The 23,278-nt window shown below is 39.0% G+C and overlaps 1 protein-coding gene across 1 annotated transcript; it reads left to right on the forward strand.

The window, feature by feature from the left end:
* Positions 1-4,121: 4,121 nt before the first annotated feature.
* On the forward strand, positions 4,122-22,076 carry METAP2 (methionyl aminopeptidase 2). Its single transcript, XM_068190431.1, has 11 exons — positions 4,122-4,380; positions 5,196-5,297; positions 8,714-8,779; positions 9,136-9,238; positions 14,826-14,987; positions 16,639-16,820; positions 16,905-16,999; positions 17,085-17,181; positions 17,711-17,814; positions 20,026-20,141; positions 21,285-22,076. Exons 1-11 carry the CDS (start codon positions 4,224-4,226, stop codon positions 21,535-21,537), a joined length of 1,437 nt encoding a protein of 478 aa, XP_068046532.1. The 5' UTR covers positions 4,122-4,223; the 3' UTR covers positions 21,538-22,076.
* The last annotated feature ends 1,202 nt before the right edge of the window (positions 22,077-23,278 follow it).

Consider the following 23,278-nt stretch of genomic DNA (forward strand, 5'->3'; position numbering starts at 1 on the left):
GGCTCAGTGAGTACATCAAGAAAGATATTTTTATTATAAAAATAATTTTTATGACTCTATCACAAATACCAAAAATAATATTTAAAACAGCAGTCTAGGGTCTCGGCTCTCTGTAGCCTTTCATACCTTACCAAGACTAAGCAGAGGCACAGAGATGTGCTGTCAGGGAGATGCTCACTGCAGCATGTCCTAATGTATGTTTCTGCATACCTGCCTAATGCTCCTTGTCACAGAAATTTAACGAGTCTTCCTGAGGCACTGACTTGTTTTGTTCACATGAATCTTGTAGTTTAAAAGCAATTTGAAAAGTAAGCTCTAAAGAAGGCCATAAGCTGATTTACTTTCATATTTCACAGCATGCATCTATTAATGAAAACTGAGAAGCATTTGCTTTGTCCCAGTCTGAGTACACACACAGCAGACTGTGCCTCTCATGGTGACTTTCACCACTCAGAGAGATGAAATTTGCTTCTTTTCAGAAGCACTTACACATCCTTTGAAACCTGTCCTCCAAGGGACACAGATATTGGGACACCAGCTGAGGCAAGGCAGTATGTTTGGATTACAGTTGACAGACTGTAATCTAACTGGTGTTCAGCAAAAAGAAAAAAAAACCAAAACAATCACTAAGGAATGTGGAAAGAAGACCACAGTGAACAGAGTTAAATGTGAATTTTTTGTCTGGTTTTGCCACTTAGATCTCACTACTTCATCTAGGTCATAAGAAAATTTTAGAGATGGCTGAGGAAGTACAAGAATCCTTTGTGCTCAGCAATGGGAGACAAGGAATGTATTTCCTTCTAGAGCCCATAAGACATATTTGCTCTCATGCAGGTAACATTTTCCTTGTCTACTTCCAACATTTAGGCCTAATATTAAACCCCTAGTCATAAAAATTTTCCCATTGACTTTGGTGGATTTTTACAGCTGAGTAAGGACTATGAGTTTTGGCCCTCAGCTAGGAAAAAGAGTATTAAAGTGTCACAAACACATAAATAATGGAATCGGTCCCAGAAATACAAACAGAAACAAATATAACATCCCACTGTTCAACTATTCTGGGTGCTGATATAGGCCACTTACTCCCTAGTTGTCCTTGCACACCCTCTTTCCAGGAATAAACTACAGCTGTCAGAGACAGTTCCCCCACTCCATTCCATGCCATTTCTTGACACTTACATACGATTTGAAAACAAAACACAAAAGAAAACACAACATGCCTAAAAAAAAAAGTCTTTTTCTGAAGATCATTAACTTTGTTTGCTTGGAAAATAGTGCAATTGGAGCAGACTCCTTAGAAGAAAAATAAGAGGAGGTAACTCTCTGTGTTGTCCTTCAGGAAAGTGTTTCAAATCCTGCTGAATGTTTTGGACTGCATTCAGTCCTTCCCTTAATTCCCCAGCCACTGCCTGCCTTTGTCTGGGAGATTGGTTAAGAAAAACGAATAGTGAGAAAACAAAAACCTCCAGCTAAAAATGGTACTCGCAGGGCTCTCCTGGCCTACAGCCTGGCCAATACTTTCACCTTATCATACTGTCTAGTACAGCATGCAATTGGATAAAATAGCATCCACTAATATAATGTGCATTAAATGCTAGGAACAGCTGACTGGCAATAATAAAAGAAGGACATAAAACTCTGAGCTGGTAAGGGCATTCTACAAGATGTGTCTCACTCTCTCTGCATCCATGAGCTTGGTTCCCCTTAAAAGCAGCCAGATGGGGAACATGGAACTGTTCCCCATATAAGGAGCATATAAGGGAACATTTCCCCTTAAAAGCAGCCAGATGGGGAACAGTCTGACAACCAGTTGTCAGACTGTTCACGTTAATATTTGCTTTGTCAGCACAGTCAGGCCAGCTTCTTACTCCCACTTTGCAATCTTTTTTATAGATCATTCCTATTTTTGCATATTGGTTATCATGCTAGTCCCCTGTCAGTTATCCATATTCTCTTATATATGGTGCTAATTCTGGGTCTGGAAGTAGCATAACCTGGAAAGCGCTTGACTTTGCTTTGTCCAATGTGCCCTCTTCCCTGAGAGCCTGAGGAACACAGCCTGGGTCCAGTAACACCATCTCAAACTGTAGAGACACTCGGTTAATTCTGCTTCTTCCAGCTCACTCAGAGTTTGCTTTCACTCTGCTGGGTTCTATTCTATTCTATTCTATTCTATTCTATTCTATTCTATTCTATTCTATTCTACTCTATTCTATTCTATGTTGAATTAAGTGTGACACCATTCTACAATTTATTTTCAGCCTACTTTTTTAAAGGAAGGAGGTTTATGCAAAGGTTCATTTTCAGACAAAATTGGTGGAAAAACACACCCAAACATAATGACACTTGGACAAACTTTCTAAAAATTGTCAGCTGAGTAGACAATAGCAGGTCAAAGAAATGTCCCCACCTAAACAGAGACAGGCCAAACTGCTGAACCATGTGGCACAAGCCATCTCTCCCTCTCTGTTGTGGTACCACAGTAACTATGAATGTTAACTATGTGTAACTATGACTCCCCAGAGTCATTCTGGGGAGCAAAGGAACAATGCTATGAGAAAACTCCCTTTATTAGTTCAGCTGATCACAGAAACATTTATTCTGCTTGTGATTTTTTTTTTCCTCTGATGCATTTCCAGATCTCATTTTGCAGCTTCTGCATGAGATGCATTCCTTTTTATCTATCTCTGGACAATATCTCTCCTTCTGTCTTCCTTGGGCTTCTGTAGACTTTATGGACTCTTTTATCTGCCACTTCACTTTCAGAGTCAACAAAATCCGTGGTCTGGCAACCTGTTTTGGTACACACCAGATTGAATGGAACAGGAGCACAAGCACTCTTTTTCAAGCTGTCAAAGGCACTAGAGGGGTTAGAGCAAGGGTAGAGCAATTTCATGTATGAGAGGCTAATGGATTAAAGCAAACCACAAAATCACTGCTGTCCAATATCCTGGGACCATTACAGTGCCCAACTACAATAAATGCACAACAGGAAGATGTAAGATGACTCAAAATGGAGAATTCAGGGAATTTGACCATTGATGCTCCCCCTTTCTCCTGCCACCATCCACAATAAAACCCCAAACCAAACCACCTCTGTAGATTCTGCTTCTACCTAATTAGAAAACTGGAATAGAAAGCAATAAATCCAGAGTGCTCTAGGCAGCATTAGTGCACATGCTTTCGTGTCATCCATTCTCAGTGTGAGAGCAGTGGATGGCTATCATGCTGCTGTGACTTGCCTGGAGCAGGATGGACTTTGATCAGTACTGGAGCATTAGTTCAGTCTTTCTGAGTTCTGTTCTTGCTTGGAATTGTATCAGGTCAGGAGTGCGGAGATGCCCATGGGTATGACTCAGGGAAGGGGCAGATGGAATCAGGCAGCCTCAGTGGGGCCAAAGGGGCAGAATTTGTACCTCAGTGAGGAACAAGGCATTACCAGTTTTCCCAAGCAAAGACCTGCCTGCAGAAGCATTTTAAAACATAGCTATGCAACACAAGGCCCATTTTAAGCCTTTCTATGTTATAAATTATAATGGCACTATATTATACCGTGTCTTGTTCAAGTATACTACGGAGGAAAAGTATATTTCAGCCAGCATAGTTATACTAGTAGAAAACCTGTGAAAAGTATAAACTCCGTAAATTAATTTTAAGGATTGGGCTGGTTTAATACTTCATTAGTGCATGCTGTCAATATTGGCATTTTGCCTTGGTTTTCTACAGAGTTGTAGAAATGGGACAGGCTGTGTCCGTTATCACGTATTAGAATCTTCCCCTTTTTGCTCTATGTGACTTGGAACAAGTGATATTTTTCCCTTGTACTATTTTCATTTTGTACACCAGTTATCTCTCGTGTTAGTCACATTTCCTCAGTGCCCTCAAATAGTAAAACACTAACAATCTTACATGCTGTAAGGGAACGTAGCAGCTGTTCCTTCTGAAGGAAAGGGCTGTTTTTATAACATTTTTTCTTCCCATTTTTTACCGCGCCATGCAGGCCGGAGCAGCCCCGGCCGCGGCCCCGCCCCGCCCCGGCCGCCTCCTCACGGGCCCGCGTGCGCACATCGGCGGCGGCGCGCGTGCGCGGCCGAGGGCCCGCCCCCTCCCGTCCGTGTCCTCCGCCGTCCCGGCGTGCCCCGCGCGCACCACAGAGCGTGGCGCCGGCCCCGCCGCTCTCCCCGGCTCGCTCCGTGCGCGCGAGGCGGCGCGGCCGCGGCGACATGGCGGGCGTGAGGCGGGCGGAGGAGCCGGAGCAGCACCTGAACGGCGAGCTGCCCCCCGAGCCCGAGGAGAGGGACGGCGCGGCCGGGCTCGGCGCCGAGGATGGCGCCAAGAAGAAGCGCAAGAAGAAGAAGAAGGGCAGAGCGGGCCCCGCGGGTAGGGGCCGGGCCGCGCCGCGCCGCGACCCTGCGCTGACGGGCTGGGCGGCGTGAGGGGCCTCGGGCCGGCACACCGGGAAGCGGGGCCGGCGGTGGGCGGACGTGGGTGGCTCATTGGTCGGCATGCTAGTGCGGGGCCCCGCCGAGGCCGCTGTCCCGGTCCCTAGCAGCGGTGTGGGCTAAGGGGGGTCCCCGCGGCTCGGAGGGGGCTGGCGGTGCCCGGAGGATGCTGCTGCCGTTCGATTGGGGCTGGGGTGTCCTCCCCGCTCCGCTGTGCGCAAGAGAAGCCACCGCTTCCCTCACCTTCTATGCCCCGAGGGGAGAAAGGTATAAGACTGCTGCTGTAAAAGTTATCCTGCCTGATGGAGGCTCTGCACCCCTCCCAAGTTCTCGGAGAGAGCTGGAGCAAGTCTGGGCAAATAGCGTAAAGGCGCGATGGTTTGGGTTTGTTTTAGCAGGCCATCAGTTAGCCATGATCGTGCTGTGCGTTTATAATTATCTACTTCACGCCCATATTATCTCACAAGAGCAGGCTGCTGCTATGGGAAGAAGAATTAGTTACCCTGGCAGAAAAAAGGAATCAGAAGTGTCAGGCTAATCTGCCTTTACATGCAGGTTTCATTAACAGCACTTGTCACTGTACTGTCCTACAGCCTTGCACTTTGGGGCTGCTTTAAGACAGAAAAAAGCATTAGGTGCTCAGGTGTCTGTAGGATGAGTACAACATAATGTTTTTATAAAGCTTTGGGGGCTAATGGTTACTAACGTGGAGCTAATGTTTTACTGTAAGTCATACTTTAACTTTACAAACAGGACAAGAAACTGATAAAGAAATGGAAGGTGCTCTTGATGATGTAGCAAAGCAATTGGACAAGCAAGCCCTGGAGGAGAAAGAAAAAGATGATGATGATGATGGCAAGTATAACTTATTATTTTCTCTTAACATTTCCAGTTTCAGCTTCTTCCGAGACTCCCTTTTAACAGACTGTTTACAGATATCTTGGTTTGATTTTGGTTTGGTTTCTTTTTGGAGTTGTGAGATGCAGCTGTCTATACTTTCTACTTTTTGTCAATGATATTGCTGTCACACAGGCATACATACAAAAGTAACAGCAGTACTTTGTTAAAGGTTTGTGTTTTCAAGGATCTGCCTGCTGAAGGGGAATGTTTAGTTTGAGATAAGGTAAGCTATAAATCATTCTCACTTGCATTACCATGGCCAGTAGACATTTTTGTTTCAAATTTTGTCTCTTATTCTTGACTTAAAACACATAGAGAAAATGTTAAGGGAGCATTTTAATTAATAGGTCTTACAGTCTTTACCAGTGACTTGAATCTTGCTCATCTGTAATTATTATTTTTCATTAAAATTGAATTAGGGGGAGATTAATACATAAGCAAGGCGCACACTTTGTGTGTTGCTTGTGCTCTGTAGCTGATTTTCTAAGCAAGAATCTTGAAAATGTCTGTAGTGAAATCCAGACTAGGTCTGTCTTTTCTGTAGGAAGATCGAATAAAGGTGCTGTATTTCCTTTGGTTTGATGGATGGTTCTCAACAGAAGTGGATGTTTAGGAAAACACATTTCTTAAATTAGTAATTTAGCTTCATTTTTCTGAATTAGCATATTAAGTTGGCTCAACACTTTGAGCAGTCTGCTTAGAAATCTTCTTAGTTTATTTGCTGGAATTTGTCCTTCTGGAATGTCATTTTAATGAGTTGGGTATGGAAGTTTTAAAAAATTAAATCAGAATGCTGAGACGTATTAAGTAACAAATTTATCTTTGACCATTACCAATCTGCAGCATCAAGTTTAATGCAGGTACTTGGCATAGAAATGTATTCTTATGGCTTGTTTTAGGGTATCTTTCAGGTTATGGAGTTGAAATTAATGCAATATGTGCTTTACCATCATTGCAACTTGTGGAAGAAGTATGGAGGAGGGTAGTGAAAACTGTATACAATGGAAAGAAATCTTTGAAATCATTAGAATAGTTAGGAGGTCTCTCTCAGGAGAAATAACAATGATAGTTGTAGATCAAATGCTGTGCTCTCTTATCCTTTTTATAGTATTAGTAATTGTGCTATAGTATTAGAAAGCATAAAACAATGAAGTGATGCTGTGACTGAATTAATAATCTCTCTTTTTTTCCCACATATTAGATTTGGATGTGTTTTTAGTAAAACGGATACTTTTGCAGAAAAATTATAACTAAAGTGTTTTGAAGACAGCTGTGTTCTTGCCTGTACTGGTTCTAACTATTTGCCATATTAATTGTGTAGTTTCAGAATTGTTTTTTTAAGACATGCTGCATTAGATTAAAATCAATAAAATACCTACTCATTTTTTTCCCTCTTGATAAGCCTATAACTGAGTGGCCTCAAAAAAGAGACTCTATAACTTTTGAACTCTAGGAGAGATTAGCAAGTGCTCTTTGGATTTCCCTTGCCATGTTAAAATATGCTGATTTGTAACATTTTTGCATGCTACTGTGCTAAGTTATTAAATGGCTATACCAAAATGATACAAGGTTGGACTTCTGTTTTGCAAAGATCTGAAATTGCTTTTCTGGTGACAGTTTTTTTCCTTAGCAGCTAAATAACCTGAAGACAAACAGTGTTGGTCAGATGCAGTAGTTATGTTTCTGGCAGCACGGCTAGTCTGCAGCAGTCTTCAAGGACATGAAAGCATAGACAGGGTTAGTTTGGCTTGCAGTTGGCAGTTTCATGTGCAGTGATGTATGAAGAACCTACAATACGCAGATAGCAGCAGCAACAATATTTAAGAAATGCCGGGTGTTTTTTCTCTTCAGTTTAGGCCTAGCCTTTGAAAGAATAATCCAGAAATCACTTGGTGAATGAGCTGGAGTATGTCTAATTTCTTTATGAATGGTTTGTGCAGTGCTCAAGGTCAAGACAAATGTGACAAAGTTAGCACATTTAAAGAAATTTATATGCACTGGTAAGGATTTTTGGTTGCCTGTGAAATACAGATTGATGAAAAATCTGGTAGGCTGGGATTATGTTATAGATACAAAATATTTATATTTGCAATTTTTTACTAAAACTTAAATTTAGATACTTAATGCCAAAATGAGTTGAAGAGGGACAGGAGTGACATTACTGAAATTTGTCCCAGCTGCAGAATTACAGCACTCATCATGGGATGAAATTGCTGATGATATTGACCATCATGAGAGGCTTGAAATCTAGTGACTGGAGCAGCTGGTCAGTGGTTTGATTTGGTTTTTAAATACAAGCTTCTGTATAAATACACTCAAAATGGAATACTTTGACTTGATTCTAGAAGTTCTTTTAATTTTACTTCTTGCTGTAGTTGAAAATGTTCTACATGTAGATGAGTAGTACTTGTTGACTTTGAAAAGAATTTGTGTCTAGAACCAGAAGGTTTAGGTAGCTGATAGCACCTGAGATATTGAGTATAAAGTAGGGATTAGATGTAGCCAAATGTGAAGTCGGCAGGGTCGTTATTATCTCCCAAATGTGACTGTAAACGGTGTGGCTGATTCTTGGTGCTTACCTGCTGTGCTCCCTGGAAACCTCCCACTGGTGTAGATTCATAGAATGTTTTGGGTTGGAAGGGACCTTTAAAGGTTATCTGGTCCAAGCCCTGCAATGTGCTGGGACATCTTCAGCTAGATCATGTTGCTCAAAGCTCCATTCAGCCTGACCCTGACTATTTCCAGAGATGGGGCATCTTCCACCTCTCTGGGAAACCTGTTCCAGTGTTTGACCACCCTTGTATCTTGCACATCGAGTGATTTTGCTGAGAATGTTGTTTGTGACCTTCCCTGTTATCTCAAGATCAAACTTACCCTGGTATAGAGTGCTGTCATCTTTACTTCTTTGGGGTCTTTATCTTTCCAGGTGCAGTAAGTTCTTTTAGCCGAGGCGTCAGAAGGTGGGGTGGAAGCAGTAGTTTCTAGCTTTTTGTTAGCTGTTGTGTCTATTACAGTTCTCTCAGGTCCTTTAACAATTCCAGGCATCTATTTGCCTGAATTGAGAACAGAGGAATATGAGGTAGGACTTTTCTAAAAACACTTTACCTGAGCTCTCTTTTTTCCTTTGTTTGGTGATATGTTTGTTTGGTGATATGTTTGTTGTCAAGTTTCAAAACTATTTTCTTAGGTCTGTGGTGTAGGGACTGAAAATCCTGATGGTTTGGTGGCAGCTTCTGGATGTTGTCTTTTAATCCATTAAATTTTGCTGTGAGAGAAGTGTTTCCAGATAGTCCAGATATTTTTGTGTTTTATTCAAACTTTGGTTCTTTTAAGATTATTTTATATTCAGCTGAGCACTTTCTTTCCTATAGATGGAGAGGGTGAAGGAGATGGAGCAACTGGGAAAAAGAAGAAGAAGAAGAAGAAGAAGAAAGGACGTAGGTATCAAGCACAAAAATGCAGACTATGTGAATATTTGGTATTAAGTGTGTGCAAGTGCTGTTCTTGCAGCTGAAACAAATTGAGGGGTGCAGTTTGTGTTTGTAGGCTAAGTCTAGCCAAGTTGTCTTCTTTCTGGTATCCCTGAATGCCATTGAGGCCATTCCTTGGCTTTGAGCATTGGCTATATAAAGTCATATCAGGGCATTGTGATACAATGTTATCTTGGTAGAAGCCAAGATTCTAGTTGAGAGGATCCTAAATAACTTCTGCTGTTTAACTTTTATGGTTGAAATAAAATGGTTAGTATTTCCAGAGTCCCATGTGTAACACTTTCTTAAATTATACTCATCAGCTAAGGTCCAGACAGATCCACCTTCTATTCCAATATGTGATCTATTCCCCAGCAATGTATTCCCAAAGGGAGAAGAATGTGAATATCCACCAACACAAGATGGGTGAGTGGTTTAAGCTTAAGAAATAAATGCTTTCATTTTGATGTGCTGAAAAAATAATAATGTACAACTAAATAGACAAAATGAATAATGTACTTTGGGTTTTGCCCTTTTTTTCTTTAACTGGATTATCAAGGAACTCGATGAATACAGGTCTTCAGGCCAGAAATGGTTTTTTTTTTCCCTACCCTTTTAATTAAGGTATAGCCAGTATGAGCAGAATTGCCATGAGGCAGGGGGCCCTTGAGACCCAGGGTGTCAACAGACTTTCAGTAGGAAAGTCTTGTAAGAAAAACTTTGAATTAGAAGTGAGTAAAACTTTAAAATTCAGGCAAATGAGACACTACTATGCAGCAGTTTTGTGGCTGTTGAGATGCCAATTTTTTGTTACTTATTTTTTGATAGAGACATGTCAGTCTCTCCATTTAATTTAATCTCTGTTGAGATGCCAGTTTTTTGTTATTATTTTTGATAGAGACATGTCAGTCTCTCCATTTAATTTAATCTCTGTTGAGATGCCAGTTTTTTGTTACTTTTTTTTTGATAGAGACATGTCAGTCTCTCCATTTAATTTAATCTCTGTTGAGATGCCAGTTTTTTGTTATTATTTTTTGATAGAGACATGTCAGTCTCTCCATTTAATTTAATCTCTGTTGAGATGCCAGTTTTTTGTTACTTTTTTTTGATAGAGACATGTCAGTCTCTCCATTTAATTTAATCTCTGTTGAGATGCCAGTTTTTTGTTACTTTTTTTTGATAGAGACATGTCAGTCTCTCCATTTAATTTAAAAGCCTACATGGTGTATTCTGTACTTTGCTTCTCTCTCTTGGAATTAATATGTAGTTATTGTAACCTCACCTGTTTTTGTAACTCATAGTGATGTGGGAATAATGTGCACTAAACAAACAACAGCTTCCAATGGCTCACTGGAACAGAGATCTGCACCTATATGATTTTACAGGAGACTATTATTTCTTTGTGCATTGTTAGAAACTAGGACATACCAACTTGAGTGAGTTTTCCTGATTTTTTTTTTCCCTATGTAAAGTGTCATGGAAGGTCATATTTTACCTGGGGGAGACACAGGATGCGTGATATAGAATTAGCTTGGATTGTATGCAAACTTGAGTGAAAAGACCAAGTATTACTGAAAACTTTGAATCTTCCCAGGAAATAATGAAGCAAAGCTCTGAAAAAAATAGTTTAAACCAAAGGGAGAGAGTAGGTAAATATTTGTATGTCTGAAAGCATTGTCTAGTTTTCAATGACTTTTACTTCAGAATGAAATTACTCTGAAATGTTTTTTTAATTGGTTATTTAAAGTCAATGCCTGTTTCTCATAGAATGTAAGTAAAATAAGTAAGAGTCCAGTACCCCCTATAAATTGCGTTCAGATAATATGGTTTCATTTTTATGAGATGAAAATTTGCTTTCAAGGAGGCTTTTTCTTCTTTTTCATTACTTCACTTTGAACACAAGATGTATTCCTGTTTATTTATAAATGACTGCCTTATTTGCATGCACAAGATCAGCATGCTAATGAAGTTCTTGCACAGGATAGTTCTGACAGGCTGATCCAGGAGTGATTCTTTGATGTTTAAGAATTAAGTATTTAACCTGTGCCATGTTCATAATGATTTAAATTAACCAGGAAATTAGATAATAAACAAGCATGTACATAATTTATTAACAAATAACACATTATTTTTATACCTTTAATACATATTCAGCTATTGAAGATTAAGATATTTTCTCTGGTTTAACTACTATTTATTGAAAAGTAAAAGGACAAAAGCCATAAAAAAAAACCTCCTTTCTTAACATGATTTAAGTGGGGAGTCTTTTCAGTACCTGATGTTCTGCTATGGAGGAAGAATATATGCCTCTAAGGAACCTGAAATAGTTTCCTCATGTAATGTGCTTAAGCAAATATGTGCTTAGTTTTCTTCCTAATTTAAATATTCAAATCTTCCTATGCTACTTTAGTATTTCCTAATATAAGCCACTACTTAAATTAGTAGCTGACATTAATGCCAGGATATTTCACATTCTGAGTAATTCCTCATTTTATATATTGGTGGAGCATTTTTGTGCTGTGTCTTATTCATACTGAGGTCAGTAGGATTTTGCCTTTGATTTTTTTAAGAGCTGCACTTCTATTCTTAACTTTTAATGTCACGTGCTTTCTCAAGTTACCTCTCATCAACACACAATTATGTATTTGTGTGAGAAGTTCAGCTAGAAGTGGCCGTCATTCAAATTTCAGCCTAAAAAAATAGCAGATAATCAATGCTTCCATAGACAACAGACTAACAGGTGTAACAGTTTTATATCTACAGTTGTTTGGTTGGTTTTTTTGGGGTTGGTTTGTTTTTTTTTGTTTGTGTTTTTTTTTTTTTTTTTGTTTGTTTGTTTTTTTTTTTTTGGAAGCTTGTGCTTTTTCTTGCTGATGTGGGAATTTGAAATTATACTACTGGGAGGGCAGAAAATAAATAAGCAGTATTTCATGATACACCAATTTTGTTAAAGCAGAATTAAGGAATTCTTGACTCTGCCTCTTTGCTGTTACAGAGTCACTAACTGGTTTGCTTTGGAAGGTACCTTGAAGATGAGCTAGTTCCAACCCTCCTGCCATAGGCAGGGACACCTTCCCCAACTTCTCTGGGCAGCCTGTTCCAGTGCCTTAACACCCTCACAGTAAAGGATTTCTCCCTAGCTTCTAGTCTAAACTCTAGTCTAAACCTACCATCTTTCAGTTTATAGCCATTACCCCTTGTCTTGTCACTACATGACCTTGGAAAAAAGCTCTCCCTTTCATGTTCTGGAAGGTGCTATGAGGTCTCCCCAGAGCCTTTTCTTTTCCAGGCTGCAGCGCCCCACCTATTCTCAGCCTGTCTTCACATGAGTGGTGCTTACAGCCTTGATCATCTTCATGGCCCATCTCTGCACTCACTGAAACAGCTCCACGTCTTTCTTATCTTGGGGGCCCTAGAGCTGAATGTAGTACTCCAGGTGGGGTCTCACAAGAGTGGAGTAGAGGGGCAGAATCACCTTCCTTGACCTGCTGGCCACACTGCTTTTGATGCGGCCCAGTGTATGATTTGGCTTTCTGGGCTGTGAGTGCACATTGCTAGGTCATGTGGAGCTTCTTGTCCACCAACACCCCCAAATCCTTCTCTTCAGAGTTGCTTTCAATCCATTCTTCACCCAGACTGTATTTGTGATGGGATTGTCCTGACCCAGGCTGCAGAACCTTGCACTTGGCCTTGTTGAACTTCATGAGGATCACACAGGCCCACCTCTCAAGCCTGTAATGGTCTCTTTGGATGGCATCCCTTCCCTACAGCATGACTGGATTATCTGGGGAAATTCTTTTCTGGATTTCTTTGATCACTATAAATTACAGGGTGATCCTATAAAGATTTGTACTGGTAAAAACTGCAGGCTGTGAACTGAAGTAAAAAGCTGGACCAATTGGCTTGGAGCAAGAGTTGAATTTCTTCAGAGGACATGTAATAGGCAGCACATTAGGAAACTGCTAAAAGCTTGTTAGCTCATGTACCTGTTGGAGGACTTGATGTTTGGCATGAGGCCTTCATATGACCAACTGATTTTTCACATGTCCTGAAGTGCTCAGGCCCTAGCAGAAATTCTTGTTGCCTCCCTTCCTGAGCTCCCAGGTGGCCGTAGTGCAACTTTTTCAGTACAATGCTTTGGGTCTGATACAGTGTTTTTACAGGTAGAGGAGGTTCTGTCCCCCAGTTGACTTGTGTGAAGTGACTGTATGCTGAAATACAGTAAGACAGAGTGAGGATGGCTTCCTGCCAGTTTGCTGGAGTTTGCACTCAAGTCTGTGACAGATGGCAGAGCAGCTGCCCAGACTCTGTCAGCAATTCTTGCTACCAAGGGGCGTTCGCTGCTGGAATCCAGAACAGTCTGAAAGGATCTTTGAGTCTCTGTCCCCAGAGTTTTTCTGCAGTGCACCTTTTCCATCTTCAATGACTACTGTGCTGGCAGAAGTCCAGTTTTATAGTGGCAGGGTGAGGGCCCAGGTTTTACAGCATGTTGCTATATTTTTTTGGTAGAATTTGCCAGATTGAGGCAAATTATCAGAGTAGTATGTGTGATGCTTGCTATTAGAGCAAGAAAACTGATCAGAAAGGTAAATGTGGGATTTCTGCTTTGCAATTTTATCTGAAAAGAAGCAGAAAGTTCAATGAAAACAAGCAAAAGGGTCTCAAAATATTTTGTATCCTCTGATCATCCTGAGAAAGATTTATGGAATAGCCTGTTACCCTCCTTTATCTTTTCAACTCTTTTGAAATACTCAGTATAAATATATATACTTATAAATTTACATATAAGTATATATTCTTAGTTCAGAATGCAGCAAAACTCAAGGACATAGTCTCTTGGTTCACTTGTACCTGTTTTTTGACTGTAAGGAAAACTCAAAGTAGAATTAAGTTACGTGTCTATGAAACAGGTAAAAAGCTACGCCTTTGGATTTCAAAACCTAATCCTTTACACTCTGTGTACTCAGTTGTTTGCTTAGAATCAACTCATTTGCTTTAATTTCTAAATTTGACAGTTGGTGTATTTCAGCATCTTTGGTCCATCCTGTCCACCACCCATTTTCTTTGAAGACCCACCTGCTAACACATATAGCTGTGCATCATTCCTAGTAGTTTTTGTCTTGCATAGCATGTACAGAGTTCTTTGAGTCATCACTAGGATTTTTTGCACTACTATGTGGCTGCAGCTTCACCATTTGAAGGATTATCTCTACTTTGTAGTCAGAATAGTCTTCTAGCTAAGTTCTGGCTGTTGTTGGAATACTTAAATTATGTTTTTGTTTGTTTGCTTTCATGGAACCTTAGTTGCATTGAATTTTTGCATAATACAGAATATGTTCAAAGCTAATCTTATACTTAGTACTGTATTAAAAAATATTTGTGTATTTCTTCTATGAACCTGCCGAAGAGCCAGAATGAGTGGTGTTCTCCCATAACAAATGTTAATTCACCATCCAGCCCATTTAGAAAGTAACATTCTGGCATGTGTCATACTTACCATGCACTGTGTTGGGTGTTATTACCTAAATATTCTGAGTGTGAACAAAAATAATACTGGAACTGCAAGCTCTTAAATTTTGAAGATGCTTTTTGTCTGTGTCAGCAACAGTTTCTGAGCCACGCAGCCACACTACTGTGCTGAGGTCCATATCTGTACAGGAACAATGGTGTCTGAATGAATAAGATTGGGGAAAAAAAACTTTTTGCATGAGTAGAGCCTATTGCAGTTTTTTGCCCTGCTAAATTTAAGGTGGAATTGCAGGCATTAATATGAATTTTATATGCCTGTTCTGTGTCTTTGAAAACTTGGGCATCCTTCAAGCACCCTGCTAGATTTTTATTTTTTTTTTTTTAATAGGCTTCCTTTATTCTGAAAATTGTATAAATCAGGATCTTTTCTTACAGGGGAATGTAGACCTGACTGGTTAATAAACACCTTGCAGGCTTTAGACAGAAGTTGTAATGACTGCTGTGATTATAGGAACTTGTTGGAAACATTTCCTTTATTTTCAAGGCGAACTGCTGCTTGGAGAACAACTAGTGAAGAAAAGAAAGCACTAGACCAAGCCAGTGAGGAAATCTGGAATGATTTTCGGGAGGCTGCAGAGGCACACAGACAAGTGAGGAAATACGTTATGAGCTGGATAAAACCTGGAATGACAATGATAGAAATCTGGTGAGGACACACATCTTCTGGAAGACCTGTGCTGTAGATTTTTCTTCATTTTCCAGAGGGGGAGAGATTTAGTCTCAGTTCTGTGTGCTTTATTCACTGTGTAATGAGCGCTAGGGAGAATTTGTGTTTGAGGTACACAACCAGTGTTGCCAGTTATTTCCTTTGTTTCCCCTTTCATTTTTGGCTTATGCTGCTTTACAGGGCCTGGATTATACTGAATTTTAAACTAAGCTTTCCATGATGTTCACATACTTTGATTATATGCTTCATTTAAATTTCAGTGCCTTTGCTACTCTGCAGTGATGCTAGGAGAAGCAGCAATAGCAGTGCTGCTGCTGCTTGCCAGAATTGTCATGAAATGCCATGTGGACAGTGAGGTGCAGTCTGTGCTGGGGACTGGGCAAAGAGGCATAAAACCAGCATGGCTGTGTATTCAGTCCAGGGCAGGAAGGTTTGGACTATGTCTAGTCTTCATTGGCTGACTGATGTTTCTGGTGGAAACACAGTGAGTTTTTTTATAATTCTCAGTTACTAAGAAATAACTGAGGAAATTGATTCAGATGAATGTGAATTTGGTGAAGTTTAAAGAAAGAATTAGCCTGGACTGATTTTTGTGACTCTTCCAACTATTACTTTTTCTGTCCTTCAGTTTATCTAGATTGAATGTCTGCTGTCCAAGTACTGCACTGATCCAAAACAGTTTAGCTTCCAAAATCAGGTGCTTTCAACCTGGTGTGACTGAGGACTGTGCTGACAAGAGTAGGATAGTAAGAAAGCTAATGAGAGCTGATCCCCAAGGTAACTGTGCAAAGAAAAACATAATATGCCATGAGAGAAAGTAGATAAAAGGCAGCTCACTAGTCTGGGTGAAACAAATCTGTTTTGGTGAATTATACAGTTTGGCTCTTCTAAGCAGTCATTTTCTCAAAACATTCTTCCTGAAGTACTTCAGACTATGGAGCCTTGCTGATAAAAATATGCTCTCTTTTTCCATATTTCTCTGGCTTTCTTAAAATCAGAGTTTGGTGCACTGCAGTGAGCTGCAGTTTACCTCATTCACTGACACTGAAGGAGAATGCACCGTTGGATGTGGATTTGCAGTAGCTAGCATCCTGATATTAGACAAAACCAAAAAACAAATGCTAGTCTCACAAGGTTTTACTTTATCATAGTTGCCACTCAATTTTTTTTAAAAAAGGTCCTTTTGTAATCAAAGTTTTTTTAATAAATAAGAGGCTTTACCTCATTTTTCCCACCTCCTTTTAAATCACAGTAATTGTAAAGAATGCATTTCATTTGCCTAAACTGTGGTTGTCTAACCTCTGCTGTTCAGGATGGGTTAAATGTAGATTGTAAGGATAAATATTTAAAACTTAAATTAAAAACAATAGAGAAGGACTCATTTTTGCCCAAGAAAGGGTAGAGGAAACAACCCAAAGAGCTGAAGATTGTTGTGTTGTGCCTATGTTTTTCAGCCTAGGGTTGTCTGTCTACTTAGCATACAAATAGTTTGATTTGACATAAAAACATTTTCTTTAATATTTTACTGAGGTTTTGTTCTTGCATTGATTTATTTGAAGTCATTGTAAGAAATACTAATAACAACTGTCCTCTTCTTTTTTTTTTCTTCTCCCTCCCCTATGCCTTTCAGTGAAAAACTAGAAGACTGCTCACGTAAGCTGATAAAGGAAAATGGTTTAAATGCAGGTCTTGCATTTCCTACGGGGTGTTCTCTGAATAATTGTGCTGCCCACTACACTCCCAATGCTGGAGATCCAACAGTCCTGCAATACAATGATATTTGCAAGATAGATTTTGGAACACATATTAGTGGTTAGTTTTCATTTATTAATTAAAACTTTGAGAATGTTCTTCTATGCAAATACTATGAAGCTAACTAACTTCTGCTGATTTCAGGTCGTATTATTGACTGTGCTTTTACAGTCACATTCAATCCAAAATATGACAGACTATTACAAGCTGTAAAGGATGCCACAAATACTGGAATAAAGGTATGATCCTTATGTAAGTAATTTACAAAGTCTTTTTCAGTAAATGTTGTGATTATTTTCCATTTATATTTGCATTTATTTTCAGTGTGCTGGAATAGATGTACGTCTCTGTGATGTGGGAGAGGCCATACAAGAAGTTATGGAGTCTTACGAAGTTGAAATTGATGGCAAAACATACCAAGGCAAGTTATTTTCTTCATATAGGGATAGTTGTTTTAGAAGTGTGTACCTGTATATAGATTTGTATAAATATTGATTTCAACATAGGATATTGAAAAGACTTCTGCTAGAAGTATGGTATGAGTCTTTCATTAATACATGTTTACAGCTGGCTTGCCTTTCCTTTGGAGAAATGTTCTTGGCTTATACTTCCAAGTATTGTGTCTCTAACAGATAAGATGAATGCTAAACAACAGTTTTGAACTGTACAGATAATTTGATACTTGCTGTTTGGCTTTATTAATAAGCTTTTATTACCGTTGGAGTTGCTGCTCTTTAATATTGAAGCCTTGCTAAAGCATACAAAACTAACTTCTGTCTTAGTTGGTGTTTGTACAAGATACGTGGATAGTTCTGTTTGGTTCCTCGGCAGTGTGATGACTCACTATTACTATTATTATCACTTTTAATATGGAATAACAAACCAAATTACCTTAAAGGGTTTACCATTTGTTAGGAAATTGCCTGTAATGTTAATGTTCTCTTCCAAAGTGAAGCCAATCCGCAATTTGAATGGACACTCCATTGGGCCATATAGGATACATGCAGGAAAAACAGTACCCATTGTGAAAGGAGGAGAAGCCACAAGAATGGAGGTAAGTTGAGTTCTTTATTCCTTCTCTTAAATTTCCCCAGTATCATTGCAAGAATAGTATTTCTGTGCCCTTTTGATTTGTAGTTTTTGTGATTCTGGTGAATAATTGCAGTGGAATAACTGCTGTACTGTGTAATGCTCCTGTACAGGAATAGTTCTGTCTCAGCGGCTTCTTCATTTTTGCCCTGGAGTGTTCAGGTATCTAATACTTCTGAATACTTGGAATGCTGCTGTTTAAAACACAAACCACCAAACAAAGCAAAAGAAACCCACCACTGTTGAAATGTGAATGCCATAATAATACTTACTGAAACTCCTGCATATTTATTTCTCATTCTGTATATGTTATTAAATGGAGTGTTGGAATGTTGCATTGAGGAACATGGAAAAGGACAGAAATTCATATTTAGGGGTGAACTGGAATTCAGGGTTTTCCTGAATGACTTGCAGGTCATTCATACTCTCTGTTTGTTTCTTCTGTAATGAAATCTTCTCTCACTCAGGTAATTCTTGATTAATACATCTGTAGTGTAGTTTTGGATAACTTTTTGTTAGATATAGTATTTTTCTTGAAAAGCTTCCAATGTAGTTTTTCTCTGCAGATACAAAGTAATTAAGTGTATTTGTAGTTAATGTGAGAGGCTAGTGTTTGGATAGTGTTCTGGAGCAGGGGAAGGGCAATCAGTGGCTGTACATGATGTGACAAAGTACCAGCTGGGAAGGCAGTATTCAAACATGGAACCTGAGATTTAGCCATCATTTTCACTGAAGCTCTTGTTCTAATGAGATAAGATTTAAAAGATGGGTGATGAGACAAGAAGCTTTTAATTTTATTCTAAGCCTCATCACTAATGATCACCAGTAAGTCTATCAGCATAGATAAGACTTGTAAGAGCTGAATAGGCACAAGTGTGGTCTGGACAGGATTGTTTTTTAGGTAGGCTCTTTCTCATCGCCCAAAACTCGTATCATAGTTGTTGACCTATGATGTGCACAAAAAGACAAAGTTTTAACTATCTTATCTATAAGACTGTGCAAAGGGATTAAGAGTATTGGAAAAGGAAGACAGAAAAACTTGGGTGTTCTTCTTAGTTTGACTTAGTTAATGGCATGGTTTTGAGGAGAATACATTTTTTAATTTCTTCAGCTTCTGTTAGTTACTTAGGACACAGTCCTACATTATCCAATACAGTGAGTTTAACAATGAAGAATGTGGAGCATAGCCAAGGTCTTGCTGTACTGTGCTAATCATAGTATCAAACTGCAATCCAGGGAGTTTTTTTGTGACTAACAGAGCCTCTGATGATCCTTATTCAGAAAAAGTGGGTTTTGAGTGAATCTTGTGGCAGCATTGTATGGGGCTTTTTCAGGGTTAGTTTTTTTTTAATGAATCAGTTGAATATTCAGGGACATCTTCAAGGGTTTGTCTTGAATTTGAAACCTGTGTTACTGCTTTTCATATGGCTTCTTATTTTGGACTTGTGACTTTAAAAGGAGCTTAATAAAATAAACAGTGCAACTCATAGTGTCTGTCAGTGTTTGATGCCCAGGCTTGTTAAGTCCCTATCACAGTCCTGCTATTAAGGATGTGTGAATGCGCTTGGCAGAAATGAGTTTGTATAATGGAATTTCAGCATGTTCTTGGCTAGAATTTTAATAATGCCCTTGTAGATATGTATCACCTTCATTTCTTGAAGAAACTCATCTTATGGAATGGAAATGAGCAGGTTAAGGGTATATACTAGCACCTGTTACCAGAAAATTCTTGCAGAAATTGGGCAGAAAGTTCATCAGTGCAGTAAGTGTCTGTAATCAACAGACACTGTATTTGCTATGTCTAAACTATACATTTCCTAGGACTTATATCTGATTAGCACAGGAAGAAGTACTTCCAGTTAGCAAATGTCGTTTCTTAGCTATGTTAGATGTATGCCTTGACAAAGTTTAATGGCAAGGACTTTGAGAAGTTGTGACTAGAAACATGCTGATGCTTCTGGCTTGAAATAAAATCCTACTAATGTAAATAGCTGAAGATTTGGAGATACCTGTAAATCAAATGTGTGAAATCTCCATGCTGAATTTTTTTCTACATTAATTTGACAATTGAATGTATTCACATTTATTACTTGTATTCAGAAGTGTAATACTGAGATGTTGTATCAGAATGACACAATGTCACATATTGCAACATGTTTCTTTTTTCTCTCCTTAGGAAGGTGAAGTGTATGCTATAGAAACCTTTGGTAGCACAGGAAAAGGCGTTGTTCATGATGATATGGAGTGTTCCCATTATATGAAGAATTTTGATGTCGGGCATGTGCCAATAAGGTTGGGTTTTGTTGGTGTATTTTGATAAAGCTACCACCCCCTTGAGATTCAAATTTGATACAATGCATGTTCTTCACTAAGTAAAAAGGCTGTCCAGAGGACTCAAAGGGCAGTACTAGCAATATTGTTACAAAATACACTCTGGTTGTTAATGTGGAACAATACAGAATTATTCCCAAGAAACTGAAAATGGAGAAAATATGTTTTCAGAATTTTATATTGGTTTTTAACAATCTTCCTACCATTATTTTTTTTCATGATTAGTAATATATAGATTATATTTGTGTATTCACCTCTGTATTAAATGTATAGTGGGTTTTCTTAGTCAATATCTGTACTGTGGTTGTGTGCCACAATCTTTGTCTTAACTGCTATTCTCAGAATCTATTAAGCTATTTGTGCCGTCTTGTTTCATTATATGGATATTTTGAGAGTTTTGAGTTTTTGTTTTAGTGCACTGCTGTAAAATGAAAAACTCCTCATTTTTAGTTTCACTGGGTTTGCATTTTGGAATTTCTAGGAGTGCAACATTTTCTGAAACAAAGACTGCTCTGGTCAGAAACATAGCAGGCTTTTCCATAGCACATACTAGGAATGTGAGAGAGGATGGGAAGAATTAGACTAAAGATCACAAAAGAACTGCTTGACTGCAACTAAGCTGAGTTCTTAGAAGATCTATAAATACATATTTTTATGCCTGTATATTTATAAGAATTATGAATAAAAAGCTTGCTGAGTATTTGACTTCAGAAGTGAAAATTCAGCATTTTAAACCACCAAGCTTCTGCCAAAATTAGTTCAGATTACTGACCACTCTGGATCAGGAAGAATTCTGTTTTTCTTTATAAAATGAAATGGCCTTTTATTTTTTATGAGAAAGATTTCTGTCCCTATGTTTAGTTTAGCTTGCAGATAGGTTCACAATCCATTTTGAGTGATATCTGTTTGCAGAAGGAGGGTGCACTTCATTTTCTAAAGAGAGCATGTGATTTATGTAGAATGACATCCCAAGTCTAGGCAGTCTGAAAAGACCGTGCAGTATAACCTTATTCTTAGTTGGTGTGGTTTATTTCTGTAGTGAATGCATGCTGGTGATACCTCTTTCTTCTCCAACACATTCTTGTTTGGTTTTTTCCCTCCAAGGCTTCCAAGAGCAAAACACTTGCTAAATGTTATCAACGAAAACTTTGGTACTCTTGCCTTCTGCCGCCGGTGGCTGGATCGCCTGGGCGAGAGCAAATACCTGATGGCGCTGAAGAACCTGTGCGACCTGGGCATCGTGGATCCGTACCCGCCCCTGTGCGACATCAAGGGCTCCTACACGGCGCAGTTCGAGCACACCATCCTGCTGCGCCCCACCTGCAAGGAGGTCGTCAGCAGGGGAGACGACTACTAACTCAGAGCCACCTCAGCACCTTTATACTCTGGGCTTTCTTGGAACATACTATACCAGAATTAATTTGCAACACATTGTCTGTTTTAACAGTGGACTGATGTTAATACTTTCCATATTTGGAAAGGGAGGAATTTAATCTAAGGCAAGTCTTCTAATTGTAACTAACCATGGAAAAAGCTTTCAGGCCTTTAGAAATATTTCAAAAGTTACTTATTTTTTCTGTTCAGGGAAATATGTGCTATAAAGCTCAGTTTTTAGTTTGGAATGAGGTATACATTTTGTTCTGAACATTTATGATAAAAGATGCTTTTCAAATATTTATATGACCATATTCCTACTTGAATGCTTTGAATGACTACACCTGATTTCTGCGCCCCAGTCCTCTATAATATTGCCTTTTAAACTTCCTGGAATCCATTTTGTAAAAAATAAAGATAAATTTTCAAATCTGAAAATATATATACTTTTTAGAAGTCTGGTTATGATTCTGGTCAGGAGTCCACTGGGAAACTGCTCTATTAAATATTTTACCAACTTGATTTGCCATTTCTTGTCTTGAAACTGGACCTTGTCTTACCCTTCATGAAACTTGGCCTTTCATACTTGTTTAAATAGTCTTGTCAGTGCTGGAATACAGGGCAAGAAGTCATCAACACTTCACAGAACAAAATGTGACAACTACAGTAAAGATGTGTGGTAAAGGTTTTGAGTGTGCTAGTCTTTAATGTAGACTTCAGCTGTATTAGAACACGTCAAATGTAGCTGGTGGTCTCTGCTGCTGGTGGCATCAACATGCAGCTTTGAGCTGAAGTCAACTCTGTTTTAGTGTATGTGCCTACATAATTTTGCCATTGGCATACCCTCTTGCACAGAGTCAAATTTCATGTCTTTTTAAAGTTCACATTTGATTGCACAAGTGGTGGGGACAAGGAAAACTTTATTTTTGAGTGTTAAAAGTTACTTCATGCAGGCAAAATATCTGGAGTATATGATGTTTTCTTGAAGTAAACAGTCATTATCAGACTTCCTGCTGCAGTGAAATCTGACTGAATCTCATTTGTAAAGGTAAAGGTAAACTAAATCCCATGGCTCTGCAGGCCTATATGCAATATGTCTTCCAATGCTGTATCTTTACCTCATTACTTGCATATTAAAAGTTTCCATAGTTATTGGTGATAAAACTGACAGGTCTGTTGTTAGGTCAGTAAAAGTGCCTTAAACATACATGCTTATAAAACAGACACTTCACCTGCTCTTTTATAGTCACAGCCTGTCTATAGAAGAGTTCACACTAACTTAAAAATATCAGTTATTTTCTCCTCTATGTGAGCTGCAATTTAGAGAGGAGCAGTGTGATGTACTGCCTAGTTTAAAAATAATAGACACTGGTTGGGTTTTTACCCCAATTACAAGTATTGTTCAAATTCAGTGCTGTTTAACCTTGCAGAAATTGACGAAATGGGATACTGAAATGTGTATTTCTGCTGTTACTGTTTGTGAATCTTGGCATCCCAGCAATGAATTTTAATTTATGCAGCTGTGTGGTTATGTGTGTCTCAGCTTCCCAAGAAACAGTAGCTAGTGTGGGTGCTTGTGCATTGCAGAGTGAAAGCTGGCACTTGCAAAAATCTCTGGTGAGTGGAGTTGCTGGGTCCATTGCTGCTGCTATTTTTATTTATGCCAACTTCTCAATGCACACAAGCAGGTTCTTGTAGCCTGGCAGATTCCAGCTCACCTATTT

This window comes from Anomalospiza imberbis, chromosome 5 (assembly GCF_031753505.1).
Source record: "Anomalospiza imberbis isolate Cuckoo-Finch-1a 21T00152 chromosome 5, ASM3175350v1, whole genome shotgun sequence".
Taxonomy (NCBI): domain Eukaryota; kingdom Metazoa; phylum Chordata; class Aves; order Passeriformes; family Viduidae; genus Anomalospiza; species Anomalospiza imberbis.

What these genes read in the sequence shown, in the direction of transcription:
- METAP2 (XM_068190431.1), top strand. Translation starts at nt 4,224, where the DNA reads ATGGCGGGCGTGAGGCGGGCGGAGGAGCCGGAGCAGCACCTGAACGGC. An exon ending in GAAGAAGAAGAAGAAAGGAC is followed by an intron (nt 8,780 to 9,135) that starts GTAGGTATCAAG and finishes TATACTCATCAG; the next exon opens with CTAAGGTCCAGACAGATCCA. An exon ending in TTTTGGAACACATATTAGTG is followed by an intron (nt 16,821 to 16,904) that starts GTTAGTTTTCAT and finishes TGCTGATTTCAG; the next exon opens with GTCGTATTATTGACTGTGCT.